The 15,998-nt window shown below is 36.8% G+C and overlaps 1 protein-coding gene and 1 long non-coding RNA gene across 5 annotated transcripts in view; one reads left to right on the forward strand and one right to left on the reverse strand.

The window, feature by feature from the left end:
* LOC150099789 (uncharacterized) overlaps positions 1-7,429 on the forward strand; it is a 102,727-nt gene extending 95,298 nt beyond the window's left edge. For 2 of the 3 annotated variants that reach the window (XR_016549389.1, XR_016549388.1), the window contains exon 5: positions 4,796-4,869. This is a non-coding gene — a long non-coding RNA (uncharacterized LOC150099789). Of the gene's footprint in view, positions 1-4,795; positions 4,870-7,331 lie in introns of those variants that run through there. The other variant, XR_016549390.1, reaches the window with a different exon arrangement.
* LOC150099790 (uncharacterized) overlaps positions 1-15,998 on the reverse strand; it is a 123,948-nt gene that overhangs the window by 84,909 nt on the left and 23,041 nt on the right. For both annotated transcript variants that reach the window (XM_090404164.1, XM_090404165.1), the window contains exon 5: positions 4,789-4,924. In XM_090404164.1, the coding sequence (XP_090260290.1) occupies positions 4,789-4,924 (136 nt within the window). The remainder of the gene's footprint in view (positions 1-4,788; positions 4,925-15,998) is intronic.

Here is a 15,998-nt window from a genome sequence, read left to right on the forward strand (position 1 = left end):
CTTTGAGAGGCTCCACTTGGAGGTAGGTTTTTGCCTGTCTCTGAGTGGGGCCACTGCTGAGATTATGGCTCTGCTTGGTGGTGGGGTGCGCCTGCCAATGGGTAAAGCCAATGCTGAGAAGTTCTTCTCGGTGACGGGGTGAGCCTGTCATCGAGTGGAACAACGCTGAGTTGGGCGATCTTTCGGAATCGTCTTATTTTTAGAGCCCATTTCACCTATTTTTTTTTAAAGGTGTAGACTTTTCAATTAAGACAGGGTACATGTGGAATTATTGGGCTGGAAAGTATGACAAGCTTAGGAGTTTGATTGGCTCAGTGCCATGGCATGTACAACTGCAAGGACTAGAAGTTGATAGTGCATGGGAGGTAGTTAAGAAGTGCTTGCATGAAGCAATGGCTGACTGTATACCTAGAGTCCGAATAATAAATCAAGTAGGGGTTAAATGGATGAATAACACCATTAAGCTTGAGCTGCAAAAAAAGAAACAACTATGGAGGGAATTTAAGGAGAAAGGTGACCGGCAGGCACATGAACGGTATAAAGCGCAGGCCAGAAGGGTGACGAGTGTGGTAAGAAAAGCAAAAAAGGATTATGAAAGAACATTGGCCATGCAGGCTAAAGAGAATCCTAAACAGTTTTTTTAGATATGTAGCAAGTAAAAGGAAAAATGTACATGGCAGAATGATTTTAAAGAATGCTGATGGTAGGGAGGTAACTGAATCAGTTGAGATAGCTGAGTTACTGAGTGAGCACTTTGCAAGAATATATCATCCAGGTGGTGACATTGCAGAAACGAATAAACCAGTAGATTATACAGGAATTATGGTGAATGAAGTGGAGGTGAGTAGTCTATTGCATAACCTCAATGTCAATACATCTGTGGGATTGGATGGTATACCAGCTCATGTAGTACGAGAAGCAGCTAAAGAATTGACAGTACCCTTGACCATTTTGTTTAATTTGAGTCTCAGGTCTGGGTTAGTCCCGAGCGGGTAGAAGGAAGGGAAAATTGTTCCATTGCATAAAGGTGGTTCCAAGACTGCTGTTGTAAATTACTGACCGATTAGCATATCAGGAATCATTGTCAAGGTCTTAGAGAAATTAGTCAAGAAAAGAATACAGGATTGGATAGATGAAAATGGGATATTGTATGGGGGACAACATGGTTTTGTGAAGGGTAGATCATGCCTCAGTAACTTGCTCACGTTTTATAACACAGTGATGGCTGAACTGGATAGGGGTAATGAGTTTACAGTGATACTACTGGACCTTGCCAAGGCCTTTGACAAGATACCACATGGAACCCTAATCAGTAAACTGGAGCAGATGGGGATAGATATAGGGTTGGTAAGATGGATAGGAGGGTGGTTGAAGGAGAGATACCAGAGAGTGGTTTATTCAGGAGTGGAGTCAAAAAGACGTCTTGTGACTAGTGGAGTGCCGCAGGGCTCTGTTCTTGGACCACTGCTTTTCAATTTGTTCATCAATGATATTGGAAAGGATTTGAGAGGAAGTGTTCGCTTGTTTGCTGATGATGCAAAGTTGGGTAGAGCAATTGTGAGTGCACAGGATGTCAAAATTTTACAGGATGATTTGGATAGTTTGGAGGACTGGGCTAGGAAAAATGGATGTCAGTTTAATGTGGCAAAGTGTAAGGTTATGCACTTTGGTGTGAAAAGAATAGCAGCAGTATATCGCATAGGTGGAATCGTACTCCAGGAGATTGATGAGGCCAGGGATTTGGGAGTACTGGTGGAGATAGGGAGTTGAAGTTTAGGGGGCACATTGCAAAAGTAACTAAAACAGCTCACCAAATCACTTGGCTTATGAAAAATACTTTAACATGCAGAGAAAAGCAAGTTGTTGTTCCTCAGTATCGAGCCTTGATAAGACCCCATCTGGACTTCTGTGCCCAGTTATGGGCACCAGGGTTTCTTCGTGATGGGGAGGAAGTGGAGAGGGTCCAGAGATGAGTGACCAAGATGATAGCAGGTCTGTGGAATGAACCTTATGAGAATAGGTTGAGGATTTGTGGGTTGCAGAAATTGGACGATAGGCGAAGGAGGGGTGATATGATTGAGACATTCAAATTACTGAAGGGTTTTTATAAGATTGATCCAGAAGATATTTTTGAAAATATGACTGGTGGTGGGAGGACTAGGGGCCATGCATGGAAGCTGGGCAAGAGTGTGGTTGACAAGGGTGTTAGAGCTAGGTTTTTTACTTGGAGAGTGGTGAATGAGTGGAATAAGCTTCCAGAGTCTGTTGTGGGTGCTACAACCGTGAATGAGTTCAAGGCAAGATATGATAGATACTGTATAAATATTGAATAGTTGTTCCAGACATGAAGTTAGGGCCTCCCTCGATGAGTCTGTCAACTCCTTGGAGTTTCCCGGAACAATAATAATAACAATAAATATATATATATATATATATATATATAGCATGATCTGCAAAACCTAATTTGTCTGATTCACAAAATGAATGTAAACTTGGTGTTACTTCAAACATACCATACTTATACAGATTTGCCAGTCTGAAACAGATGATCTTTTTTAGAAAGAGTAGAAATTTTGATAAAATATGAACATGATGGAAAAAGACCTGAAGGAGTATGTTATGCAAAATCTCAGATAGTTTTTCTGATAAACCCTTGACATAAGGAATAGAAACCATCTTGAGGAGAATGAGAATGGAGAACATGGCTGATTATTATCTTACAAATAAGATTTGCATTGTAACCATTAGCGAGAAATGTTGATTTCTCGCTAATGCGAAGTGTGTGCTCTAACTAAGATTCTGTTAAGGCCAGACTTTTTGACAAGAATGGTGAAAATTATGATGAAACATAAAATGTATCCTCCTGTATTAGTGTGCTTCCTATACAACTCGAACTTATCAGAATTAACTGAATTTTACAAATCAAATTCACTTTAAAAGTAGAATCTATTATACATTCCTGCTTTCTTAAATATGATAATTGTAAGGTTTCTTTCTTGGATATTAATTCTAGACAGATGACTGTTTAGAATTTTGTGTGCACAGCTAGGACTGTTGCAACAACTTACAGACCAAGCAGAATGTCTTGTGTGGTTAATAAAAAGGTAGTGGGAAGACTGGTTAGTAATCATATCCAGAAGCAAGTAGACAGATGATCCTCTACAGAGGGCATCATGTTTTGTTAAATGTAGATCTGGCTTTAGCAATCTGCTCAATATATAACAGTGACATCAGAGCTAGAAAAAGAAAATGGATATAATCAAGATACTTCCAGATTTTATTATTATTACATTACACCTCCAGGGAGTCCAAAGACTCATTGAGGGAGGGCACCTACTCTACAACTCTCCGTCTCCACCAACATCAACTACCTTCATCATCTACACCAACACCATCTACCGCCGACCACCACCACTAGTATTTTCACAGACAATCACAAACATCCATGCCCATTGCGGGATTCGAACCTGCAGCCTTTTGGCTGGAGAGCGGATATGTTAACCACTCGGCCAGCCAGGCCAGCATTTTGTCAAATCATATAGCAGGATTCTACATGAAGTTGTTATACATACTCAATGGGAGAGAAATGCAAAATAGACTTGTGACAGGAGAGCAGCTGGCTGAATAACAGAGAAAGTGATGTATGGAGGAGTCATGTCTAAGAGGAGGGAAATCAGTGGTTTATACCTAGGCCATTGTTTAACTTTCATATTAATAATAATGGGGACAGTCTATAAGGTGATATGGTTAGAAAATCTTTGCAGGCTGACTCAAACATACTAATTTTATGGGCAAATGTCAATGAGTTTTTTCTATGTTTAATATTTCTAAGTGCTAATTTGAACATTTTGGATTAAGGACATATCGCAGAATATTATATTAATAAGAATTTTTTGTAAGAATTTTCACTTTTCCAAGCTGGTTTAGACACTGAAGATGCATTTACATCTAATGGGATCCCATTCCACCCATTCATATGAAGAGAAGAAGATAGACTTCACATGATTCCTAAACATATTCTTTGTCAGCATCAAGGGATGATTCCAGAGATTATAACAAGTGAGATTCTGCCATAATCTTATTTCTGTTTATAGTGTCAATACTCCTATTGAGCTCCTCCATCCTATCTCCAAGGCTCTGGAGATTACATTCAATCTGTTTTCATGTGCACAATTCCACAACCTAGTTATCATCTTGGTTACCTGCCACTAGATCTTTTCCACTCCCCCCCCCCCATCTCCTTGGAATCCAGATAGCCATATTTACACATTTCGACTCCAGTGTGCAGATGTGGCTATCTGGGTTCCAAGGAGATGGGGGGGGGGAGTGGAAACGATCTAATGGCAGGTAACCAAGATAACTAGGTTGTGGAATTGTGCACATGAAAACAGATTGAATGTAATCTCCAGAGTCTTGGAGACGGAGCAATAACAGAAACATACAAGTCAATAGGAGTATTTACACTATAAACAGAAGTAAGATTTTGCAGATTATGGCAGAATCTCATTTGTTATAATCTCTGGAGTAATCCCTGGATGTTGACAAAGGATATGTTTAGGAATCATGTGAAGTCTAGCTTCTTCTCTTCATATGAATGGGTGGAATGGGATCCCATTAGATGTAAATGCATCTTCGGTTCATGTATTCAAAGAGACTTAAGTATTTGGGCATAAATGATAAACTAGTGCCTTCCTCAATGAGTCCTTGGACTCCCTGGATGAGCTATAATGATAATATTTAGAATATTTTAATAGCTCTGCAAAAATGAATCTGAAAAATTCAACTTACATTCTAGGTTTTCAAGAGGAAAAAAGTTGCCAATTAAATTTTCTGCTAAAGTAAGAACGATGTCTACAGAGTCCATCATGCTTTCTCCATATTGAGTATAAAGAAAATCTTGCACTACATGCCTTAAATGAACAGCCTGAGCATAAGGGAAAAAATATCACGGAAATTAAAGCAACATAGAATTTAACCTAAGATATAAATATCAATGTTATTTTTATAAACAGTACTTTACAGAAAAGGTACTTTAGATTTATACCTCACCCACGGTATTAACATACTATAAGTTTCCCAACCTTTTGTTTGTGGAATTGACAACAAAAAAAATTATTGGAGATAACAGAACTTCAAATGAATACATATCTTTATTTTTTCAATTCCTCTTGCCAATTTCATAGACTAAAAAAGGCCAACATTAACTATGCATATATCCCAATAAGGTCTATTCTCAATGTAACATACAAACTATAACAAACTTGCTATTAATAAAAAAAAAAATAAAAATAAATAAAATAATGAACAGTCCTGACCAAAGTCTTATAAATCCAATGCTATATTAAAAGAAATTCACTATAGTAAACTATGTAACAGATTATTCTTGCAGTCTCAACAAGTTTGTTACAGTGAGAGTTGACAGTACAAGTATTTTTGGTATCCTTGAAATGAGGATATCAGAAACAATAGCCATAAAATGTGACAAAAATTCTATAAACGTTCACTGTCCCTATATAATCTCAGAGAATTGGAAGCTCCACAACATGAAAATTAGGTAAGATTCCAACCAGTGGAAAACAACATAGATAAACCCAAGACAAAAACACTAAACCAACATGACATAGCTCTATACCCACAAGCTCCAAAGATGACACTCGGTTGTAACAGCTCACTCCGTTACTCCCACCCCTAATCTTGATTCTTTATATTCTACCGTTTTCCTTTTTCCCAATGAATTTATAGTCCATCCTTGGAAACTTAGTTTTCAATTTGAGTCCATCATGCTTTCTCCATATTGAGTATAAAGGAAACATACCTTTGTTTGTCTGCATTTCTAGCTCTCACATTTTTCTACCTCCACATCTCCGTCCTCTCCCTTCCTTTTAGTCATATTTTTGAAGTGTTATATAAATAAAAGAAGACAATCTCGAACATCCTACAAAAGGTATGTCCAAATTTATTCCTTCCATATATTTTTTTGTTTATCTATGTTTCTAAAGTAACAAGAATGTCTTAAATAAATTGAGTAAAAAAAGCCAATGACATTATACAAGCGGTACTCCTTAAGAAAAATAGGCAAAATGGCCATAAAAATTAATATTAATTTATAGGAGTAGCATGGAAAATTTTCTGGAAATAATATTTATAATCCTTAAAATAAGATTTGAAAGATCCAATCATCCTCCCTTCAGATTAAAATATCATATTGTAGCTTACCCTAGGTCCATTTAGTGTCAATGCAATTATCACCCATTTTGTAATGAGTATTCTCATCATACAAAAAAGGGATGACAATTTGAAATTATATCTCTATCTTTTAAGTTCCTCTCAACTATTCATCTTAAACTAAAAAAAATATTATTTTTTTCTCATAACACACCACACTGCAGTTTATATTCTCCATCTATCCTCACAGCCAACATTTTATCCAAATATGTCAGCTTGGTTAGCTGAGTGGATATCATATCCACTCTCTAACCAACAGGTTATGGATTTGAATCCTACCTTGGGCATGGATGTTTGCAAATGTCTGCTTTAGACAAGCATGGCAGTTCTGAGTTTATAAAGCTTGTCTTGATTATTAAAAAAAAAAAAGCATATATATTAATTTTAGTTACTCATCTGTATCCTCTGCAGCATTTCTTAATTTTCCAGAAGCAGTCTACAGTACAGATGTAGCATCATTATTGACTTACATGGACACAATCACTTGCCAATGGTTTCCTCATTATGGCAGAAATCCTTCAAGTGTCTCTTTCACAACATATACTAAGTACAGTTTTACCAATATACAGCTATTGATAGATAAATAACCATTTTATGATTACATAAGATCTATTCCTTATCTAAATCATTCTCAGAAGAATGTATACAGTATACACAAAGACAAGGCAATGCTAATATATAGCTATGTTTTATGTATCCAATATAGTATTTTATAGATATAAAATACTTATTTTATTTATATTATATAAATATTATATAAATTATATTATATAAAATTTATAAAAAATATAGTATTTTAATTTTTAGTAATTATTACAAAGACTGACACTTTTGCTGAGGCGAAACTGTATTAACAATAAGAAGTCCTATATAACAAACTGAGCTTTCATCTAGATTAGACAATCAATTTGGCAAATTTTATTAAATAACTAATATAGGTAAATGGGTCTATAATATAATATTGTTTGACCTAAATGAAAGATCAATTTATCAGTATTCAGATGTGATATATTTACTATACACAATTTTAAACATATTCTAAAATGCTACCTGCATCCTGAAAGTTTTTATTAAGAAACTTTGCCCCCATCCCCTTCTAATGCCAGGTGACAGACTGTGATAGTTAGTGAAAAAAATACTGTGGATTACCACTGCTATATAACAATAACTATAACAAGAGAAGCTCAAGATCGAGATCGTTGGAGGCATCTTTGTGATCTGCACTCATGGAGAAATCCTGAGTGAAACACAGGTCGATCAAGGTAATATAATGATAATATTTAAGTATTTTTTGTTGGGCATTTATATTCTCCTGAGGAATAAATACATTTACTTAATTCAGTTGTAATGGAAAATACAATGAGATGTGTACTTATTTGCACAGTATACCAGTCTATCTAAATCTTCCTGCAAAGACATCAGAATACAATTATTCTTAATTCTCAATAATCAGCAAAGAAATTAATATCCTTTATAATTATACCATATGGTAAACATCAATTAAACAACAGTTATCCCAGATGATAATTTTGTGATGCTATGCAAATACTTCTTTGAGGTACTTCTCCATATACTTGTACAATTCACTGATGTACATTATCCAGTACTTTTTATTCTAGTCCCTGCTTATCCCTTCATTGCTTTCACCATGAATGCAAACTGGTCAATAATTTGACAACTGATCTAGATACCCTACCTTTTGAGGTGACAATATCTTCTAACTTCCATGTTTCTATAACTATCTTGGTTGCAAAAGTTTACCTTGGACTAAATCTAGGGCACCAAGTTCTTTCACACATTAAATTCAAATGTTTAATTCTGAAAACATCATCAAATTCCTGATATGTATCCTCAAGGAGTGTACAGGATATGATAGTACAACATGAAAAACTTACATCATTACTAACTTCATATTTACAATTTTTCTCCAAATCAATCTGTCACCTGTCAAGATGCCAACCTTAAATTTCTATCTTCTAAGGAACTTTTTACTGTATCGATCCACCTATATCTTGGTCTTCTTCTGGGTTTTTTCCTGCTAACCTGACAGAGAACAATTGCTTTGCTAATCTTTCCTCTCCCATCCTGTTTAAGTGACCATACCACCCGAGATTAGCTCTGCTAACACAATCCTGGATGCTAATAATGTCAAGTTCTTTCCTAATATCCTCATTTTTAATATGATATTGCCATTGATGCCATCTGTTCATGTCCCTAATCTTTCTCATGACTCTCATATCTGCGGTCGCTAGTCTTTGGTCAAGTGTTTTACTTCTAACACAGCTCTCAGATCCATAAGTTAAAATTGGTTTGAACACCGTCTTGTATACAGCTATTTTTTTTGAGTAATTTCTCTCTTATTCCATAAAAATTTATTCAGTTCACTTCCTACCATACCAGAGCTTTGTTGATTCTGTTGTCTATTTCCATATTTAATTTACCATCTTCACTAAATGAAATAATACAATCCATACATTGTTACAATATTTACTCAAAATATTCTGTATGCAAGCAAGCAAAGCTCAATATAATCTGCAGAGTTCCTGTGTATTATGTAATTATTAATATGTATCTCTACAGTCTGGATTCTCACCACAGGACTCACAATAGCTGTTATTCATTCAAAGCCTTCTAAACTCATTCATCAACAAAAACATATACATATATATGTTGCTTCTGGCAACCTATTTCACTACTATTTCATCACTCCAAGCCAAGAATCTTGTCCTTCTCACCCTTGCAACTGCATTCTTACACAAATTCCAGAAATAATTCCTTGCTCTTTTCCTCCTCTTAACATTTACTGAAAAATTTCTTCTGCATCATATAAAACTCCTTCGGTAACTCATGTTTCTATTATACTTGCTTTTATTTTGCCTAGCAAATAAGTATTGTGACCCACAAACCTACTTATGTGACTGACCTTCTCCAGAAACTCAGGTGACCAAATGTGAATGGTAGCAGATGTAGTCATATTGAAGCCTTATAAAGAGGAATAAATAACTTCCTTATTCCTGGTTGTCAGTGTGCTATTTTGTCAATATTTGAAATATGTTCTCTGAGCTTCAACTTCTATTCACCATCCTCTAATCCAGATGCTCATCAATTCCATCAGTCCCATTCCATCAATGTGATACACAGCTTATAATCTGAAAACTCAAATTACATAACTTAAAAATTGCCATATTTAATTAACAGCAAAAAGTTTCCATGCTTTGTCCTCACTAGTGTGATGATCCCATTTCTCTTTACATTCAATCAACTTTTTTCTTGCGGTTCCTGCTTAATGCCATCTGTTTTTGGCTAATTTGGCTAATGAAGCCAAAAAGAATTTAGGGAGTTTTTCTGACACGTAGCCAGCTAAAAAAAACAAACAAAAACAAAACAATGATTATGGGAGGATGACATTTATCAAAGAAAATGGTATTATTATTATTATTATTACGGGTATCTCCATGGAGTTAGTAGACTCATCGCGGGAGACCCAAACTAGCAAAACAATATCTGTCATATCTCTTCTTGAATTCATTTACAGACAAAGAGCTCACAACTAAGTCAGGCAATGAATTCCACTCATTCACCACCCTCCAGGCAAAAAACCTTGTTCTGACACCTTTGTTAACCACACTCTTCTTTAATTTCCAGAGATGGCCTCTTGTTCTTCCATCACTATCACACAGCTGAAACATTTCCCCTGCATCAATCCTATAAAAACCTTTTAGTAATTTGAATGTTTCTATCATATCCCCTCTTCTTCGCCTATCAACCAATCTCTGCAATCCACAAGCTCTCAATCTATCAATGTAGGGAGCATTTTTTATATCACTCACCAACTTGGTCACTCTTCTCTGAACCCTCTCCACAGCCTCCTCATCTCCAAGGAATCCAGGTGACCAGACCTAAGCACAGTAATCCAAATGTGGAAGTATCAATGCTTTATAAAGGGGAATAATAACCTCTTTATCTCTGGATGTCAGTGTGTTCCTCAACAACCAAGTAATCCTATGTGCAATCTTGGACACCTTAGCAATGTGTCCTCTGAACTTCATCTCCCTATCTACCAATACCCCTAAGTCCCTAGCCTCATCAATCTCTTGGAGTACCTTTCCATCGATGTAGTACACAGCTGGTAATCTTTTAATCCCAAAATGCATGACTTTACACTTTTCCACATTGAACTGACATCAATTTTCTTTTGCCCATTTTACCAGCTTATTTAAATCCTCCTGCAAACTTTCAACATCAGCTTGATTTTTTATTGCACTACACAACTTTGCATCATCAGCAAACAACTGAATATCTCCCTTTAAGCCATTTCCTATATCATTTATATACAAATTAAACAACATTGGCCCAAGCACAGAGCCCTGAGGCACACCACTGGTCACCTGCCTCATCCTGGACTCGGCTCCTCCATACACCACCTTATGGTATCTCTCCCTGAGCCATTCTCCTATCCATATCACCAATTTAATATCCATTCCCATCTGCTCCAATTTGCGTAACAGTGTTCTATGGGGTATCCTGTCAAAAGCCTTAGCAAAATCCAGAAGTACCACTGTGCAGCCAGTTCCTTTGTCCAACTCAGATGTTATTCTATTATGAATAGTTAATAGATTGCTAAGGCAGGATCTACCTTTAACAAAACCATGTTGGCCTCTATAGAGTATCATATCCTGATCCACCCATTCTTGAATTTTGTCTTTAACCAACTTTTCCAATACTTTTACCACTACTCCTGAGATGGTGATTGGTCTGTAATTCAATACCGCAGTTTTAGAGCCACCCTTATGCAAAGGAACCACTTTGCCTAACTTCCACTCCCTAGGGACCATACCAGAGTTCAAACTTAAATTAAATATCCAGGTAAGAGGGGTTGACAATTCATTTGCACATTCACGCAACACCCGAGCTGATATTCCATCTAAGCCTACCGCAGTGTTTGCATTTAAGTTTTGCGATATATTTAATACCTCTGATTCTTTAGCTTCAATTCTCACATTTGGTATTGCTATAGGTGTAGAGATATCCTCACTTGGGTGATAGACTTTCGAGAAGTGATCACTCAGTAACTCGACTATTACATCTGATTTTGTCACTTCAATACCATCAGCACCCACTAAGGTTATCCTTCCGAAGTCATTCTTCCTCTTACTTGCCACATAGCGGAAGAACTCTTTGGGATTACCCTTGATCTCTTTGGCTAAGGTCTTCTCATTGGAATGTATATGGACAACTGCTGCGGAAGACATAGCGGAGATAATTAGTAGTTCATAAAGGTCTTTCATTCTTGTGAATGTGACATCATGAAGAGATTGAGAGAAGTTGATGATAGGGAGGAGAGACTGACTGTAAGCGAATAAGAGGTGTACGGGGAAATGAGCAAACTTGATGTTAATAAGGCTCGGACTTGATAATATATCACAATGTATTCTTAAGGAATGTGCCACAGAGTTAACATCTGCCTTGACATTTTTTTTTTAATATGAGTCCTGCACTGAGTTAAGTTCCAAATGAGTGGAAGGAGGGCAAGATTGTGCCATTTCATAACAACAGTGATACAATTCAAGCATCAAACTATAAGCCTATCTGTGTGTCAGGTGTTGTGGTTAAGTTGTTGGAGAAGCTGGTGAGAACTAGGATCCAGAATTGGGTTGAGAACAATGGTATTATTGTTGATGAACAGCATGGATTTGCTAAAGGGAGGTGATATTTTAGTAATCTACTTACTATTACAGTAAGGTCACGGATTCTTTGGACAGAGGAGAAGGACACACAGTAGTGTACTTAGATTACCACATGATAAGTTGATAGTCAAATTAGAGCGGATGTGGTTAGATATTGGATTGGTCCATTGGATCGTAGACTGGCTATCTGATAGGTATCAGCAAGTTATGTATGGGGGAGCAATATCCCGGAAGAGGAAAGTCACTAGTGGTGTGCCTCAGGAGTCTGTTTTAGGGCCATTGCTGTTTAACTTGGATGTTAATGATATTGACAAAGATTTGGATTGGGATGTTCAGTTGTTTGCAGATTTTGCAAAGTTGGGACAAACAATGAAGAGTAAAGATGATGTTGTGGTCTTATAAGAAGACTTGAATAAATTGAGTGAATGGGCATGGGAATGCAAGTTCAATGTTGCAAAATGTATGGTTTTAAAATTTGGGAAACAAAGATGGGATGTAGAATTTATGCTTGGTGGGGATATATTGTTGGAGGTGGAGGAAATAAAGAGATCTTGGGATGATGGTGGATAAGGATCTGAAATTTAGGGAACACATTGCCAAAATTGTGAGGACAACACAAAGAATTCTAGGAATGATGCAAAAGACACCAACTTGCAGAAGTAAGGAGATTCTTGTTCCAATGTATAGGACTATGATTAGGGTTATGACATATAGGGCTATGACAGTAGTCCACACATGGACTACTGTGTACCGATTTAGTCACCTGGTTCTTAAAATGACAAAGATGTTGGAAAGGGTCAAGAGGCTGCTAACTAAGGTAGTTTCTGACCTCTGGAATGTTGAATATGAGGAAAGGTTGAGAAGATGCAATTTACAGAGTCTAGTGGATAGGAGAAAGAGGGGTGATGTGATAGAGACCTACAAGTTAGTAAGGGGTTGTTATAAGATCAATGCTGGAGATCTTTTACAGAAAACAGTGGGAGATCAAGGGAGAACCAGAGGTCATCCCTGGAAGCTGTGTAAGGAGGGTGTGAGCATTGGAATGAAAAGCAGGTTTTTAGCATGCAGAATTGCGAATGACTGGAATGCCTTGCCTAAGAGAGTGGTGTCTGCAAAGAATTTGAGTGTGTTTAAGGTGTAGTATGATGAGATGTATATATGACAAAAGGATCTCCTAGATGAGTCTTTGACTCCTTGTGGTCTTGGGATAATAATAATAATTCTCTGCTATCAGCATCAATACCTATCCTTCCTGAAAGTATATCCCAGTAATTATACTTCTTCCATCAACCAGGTCTCATGGATACTTATAATTTTGGCCAAGTCAAACTGACCAATGCTAAAAACACATCCTTGTTCCTAATGCTTCTGACATTAGTATATATGAATCATATATCCCCTTGGTCCATAGATAATCTTGCATCTTTTGTTCCATTCAGATTTGAGACCTGAGAAATTGCATTCAACATTCTTTGATCATTCCGATCTCCTGGAAATCCTTGTTTTTCATCCCGAAAATTCAAGAAATTAGACTGTAGAACCACACTATTTGAGATAAATGATGATGTTAGAGACAATGAGGATAGTGATAACTGTCTCCTTCTCTTTGCTGGCATTTATAATTTGTGATATTCTTGGACCAGATATCTCTGATTGGCTACCAGTGGAGATTGAACTAACCTCCCCTCACTCTCCAAAAGATAGAAGGGGCTAAAATGGTCTTGTCTACTCCCTATAGGGGAAAAAAAGGTGGCATCAGATTCAAGTCTGACTCATTGTAAGAAACACACCTATTTAGAAGATTATAATATCCATTTATACCTTCATGGATCTCATTCAATACATGCTCTATGCTCCCAACTAATTAGTGTTTGTGCAAAAAAATCCACTCCTTATCTAAAATAAACATACAGCCTCAGCAATAACTCATTTCTTCACTATGCAGCATCTCCTGCATCAATCTGGTCAACTCCTCCCACCAACTTTTATTACAATCACCTGTCTTCCTCTTATTTATAATCATGTTCTCTCAAATCTTCCAAAATTTATTTCATAAATGTGTATAGTCTCAGTTCCAACTTCAATGAAGTCTATTTTCAATTTGCAGAACACCACACATTTTTCCTAACAGAAACTATCAGTTTCTTCAATCATAATTCATCTCATTTTTCCAATTACACTTTTTAATTCTTTATCTCAGAAGTGGCATTTGTGCATGTTTGTTCTGGTATTCATCACATAGTGTCCCAGTCAACTCTTTAGTCTTTTGGCAATGATGGGACAGTTAACTTTATATCCATAGTCACAATATCCATTAATAGTTGTAATCTTTTCCCAGTGTTTGATTTATACTGAAGGTTGCAAAAACCAAAAAAAAAATAAGCATGAAAAACCCTGCAATCTACATATGAGATTAACCTATATTCAGTGAAAATCATCCTTTAAAATGTTTTCTGCATTCTAAGCACATTTAAAACTGGAGCTTTCCAACCAAAAAAGACATCACTGTTACTGAATATTCTATGGAGGCATACCATATTCAGGAGAATCTTTTCTGGAATAAAAATTAAGTCTTAAAGAAACAGACTCATTATAAAAACTACTTAACTGGCTTCAAAACTTTTTAAACGTTCAACAAGTTCAACTTGATCTTACACTAATTAGATTGAAGATGTAATTTTCTATGCATGCCAAATCCTATAAAGGATGAACTTAAAAACCCTATCTCTTCCCTCAGAGAGAGAGAGAGAGAGATGTGCTTAAGACGAATCCAATACCAGTCAATTCACTATAATAAACTTATAAGCATTTTATTTAAATCCACACTTTAATAAACTACTAAAAAGGTGAAGACTAATATAGCAAAATTTGCTATAAGTGAGTGTGATATGGGAATATACTTGTTTCTAGGATTATATCTTCTTTAACATCCAACATTCCCTCTTGTGGGGAATGGGTGCTTGGAGGAAGGGGAACGACATCAGGTAATGCAGAGTCCAGTGGAGTCAGCATTACCTGATGCCGACTCACTCCACTGGATATACATATAGAAGTAGTGACATTTTAATGCTTTATACTAATGCCAGGAGTATCTGGAATAAAGGAGATGAATTGGTGGTGCTAATAGAATCAGCCTGGCCAAAAATTATTGGGATCACTGAGATGTGGTTGACAGAAGAGGATATAATAACAGGAATAGAAGTTGCTGGGTACAGCATTTTTTGGCAGGATAGGAAGGGAAAACGCGGTGGTGGAGTATTGCTTATGATAAGTGAAGACGTATGTCTACTAAGAGTGGAGGCTTTGGAAGGCAGACACTAATGATTTTGAAAGCATATGGTGTGAGGTATAGGTGGGAAAGACAGGATATTTAGTGGGTTGTTGCTACAGACCCAGGAGCACAGAGGATGGGGACCAGGAGATGTTTAGACAGTTTAGCTTGTTAAGTGCAAGAAGAATGATTGTTATGGGAGATTTTAACTACAGCAGTATAAGTTGGGAAGAGGAAAATGCAGTAGTAATAAAGGAATGGAATTTCTACAATTCTTGAGGGACAAATGTCTTAGGCAACATGTAACAGAGGGAACAAGAGGTTTTCAAGAGTTTTGGATTTGGTCATAGCATCAGAAGAGCTGATAATAACCGAGATGACATCTCACCCACCAGTTGGAGAGAGAGCGACCATGTGATGTCGACTTGGAAGATGAATAGACATGCAGGAGTAGCAAAAAAAAGGGAACGTATGTGGAATTATAAGGCAGGTTATTATAATATTCTTAGATATCAACTTGGGGCAGTTCCATGGAGGGGTGGTGCAAGGCCAGCATATCATTAGTGCTTGGGAAATTGTGAAGGAATATTTGTTAGCAGCAAAAGCTGTATTCCACTAGTGAACAAGAAGACACAATTTGGTGTAAAGTGGATGACAAACAATATCAAACAGGAACCGCAGGTGAAAAAGAGGTTATGGAAGAGATATAAGGAGAGGGGTGGAGAGCAGATGCATGAAGAATATACGACTTAGGCCAGGAGAGTGACTATTATGGAAAGGAAGGCAAAACTGGAATATGAGAAGAGATTGCCACT

Source organism: Typopeltis vanoorti, chromosome 14 (assembly GCF_054136105.1).
Source record: "Typopeltis vanoorti isolate ZY-2024b chromosome 14, IOZ_Tvanoo_1.0, whole genome shotgun sequence".
Taxonomy (NCBI): Eukaryota; Metazoa; Arthropoda; class Arachnida; order Uropygi; family Thelyphonidae; genus Typopeltis; species Typopeltis vanoorti.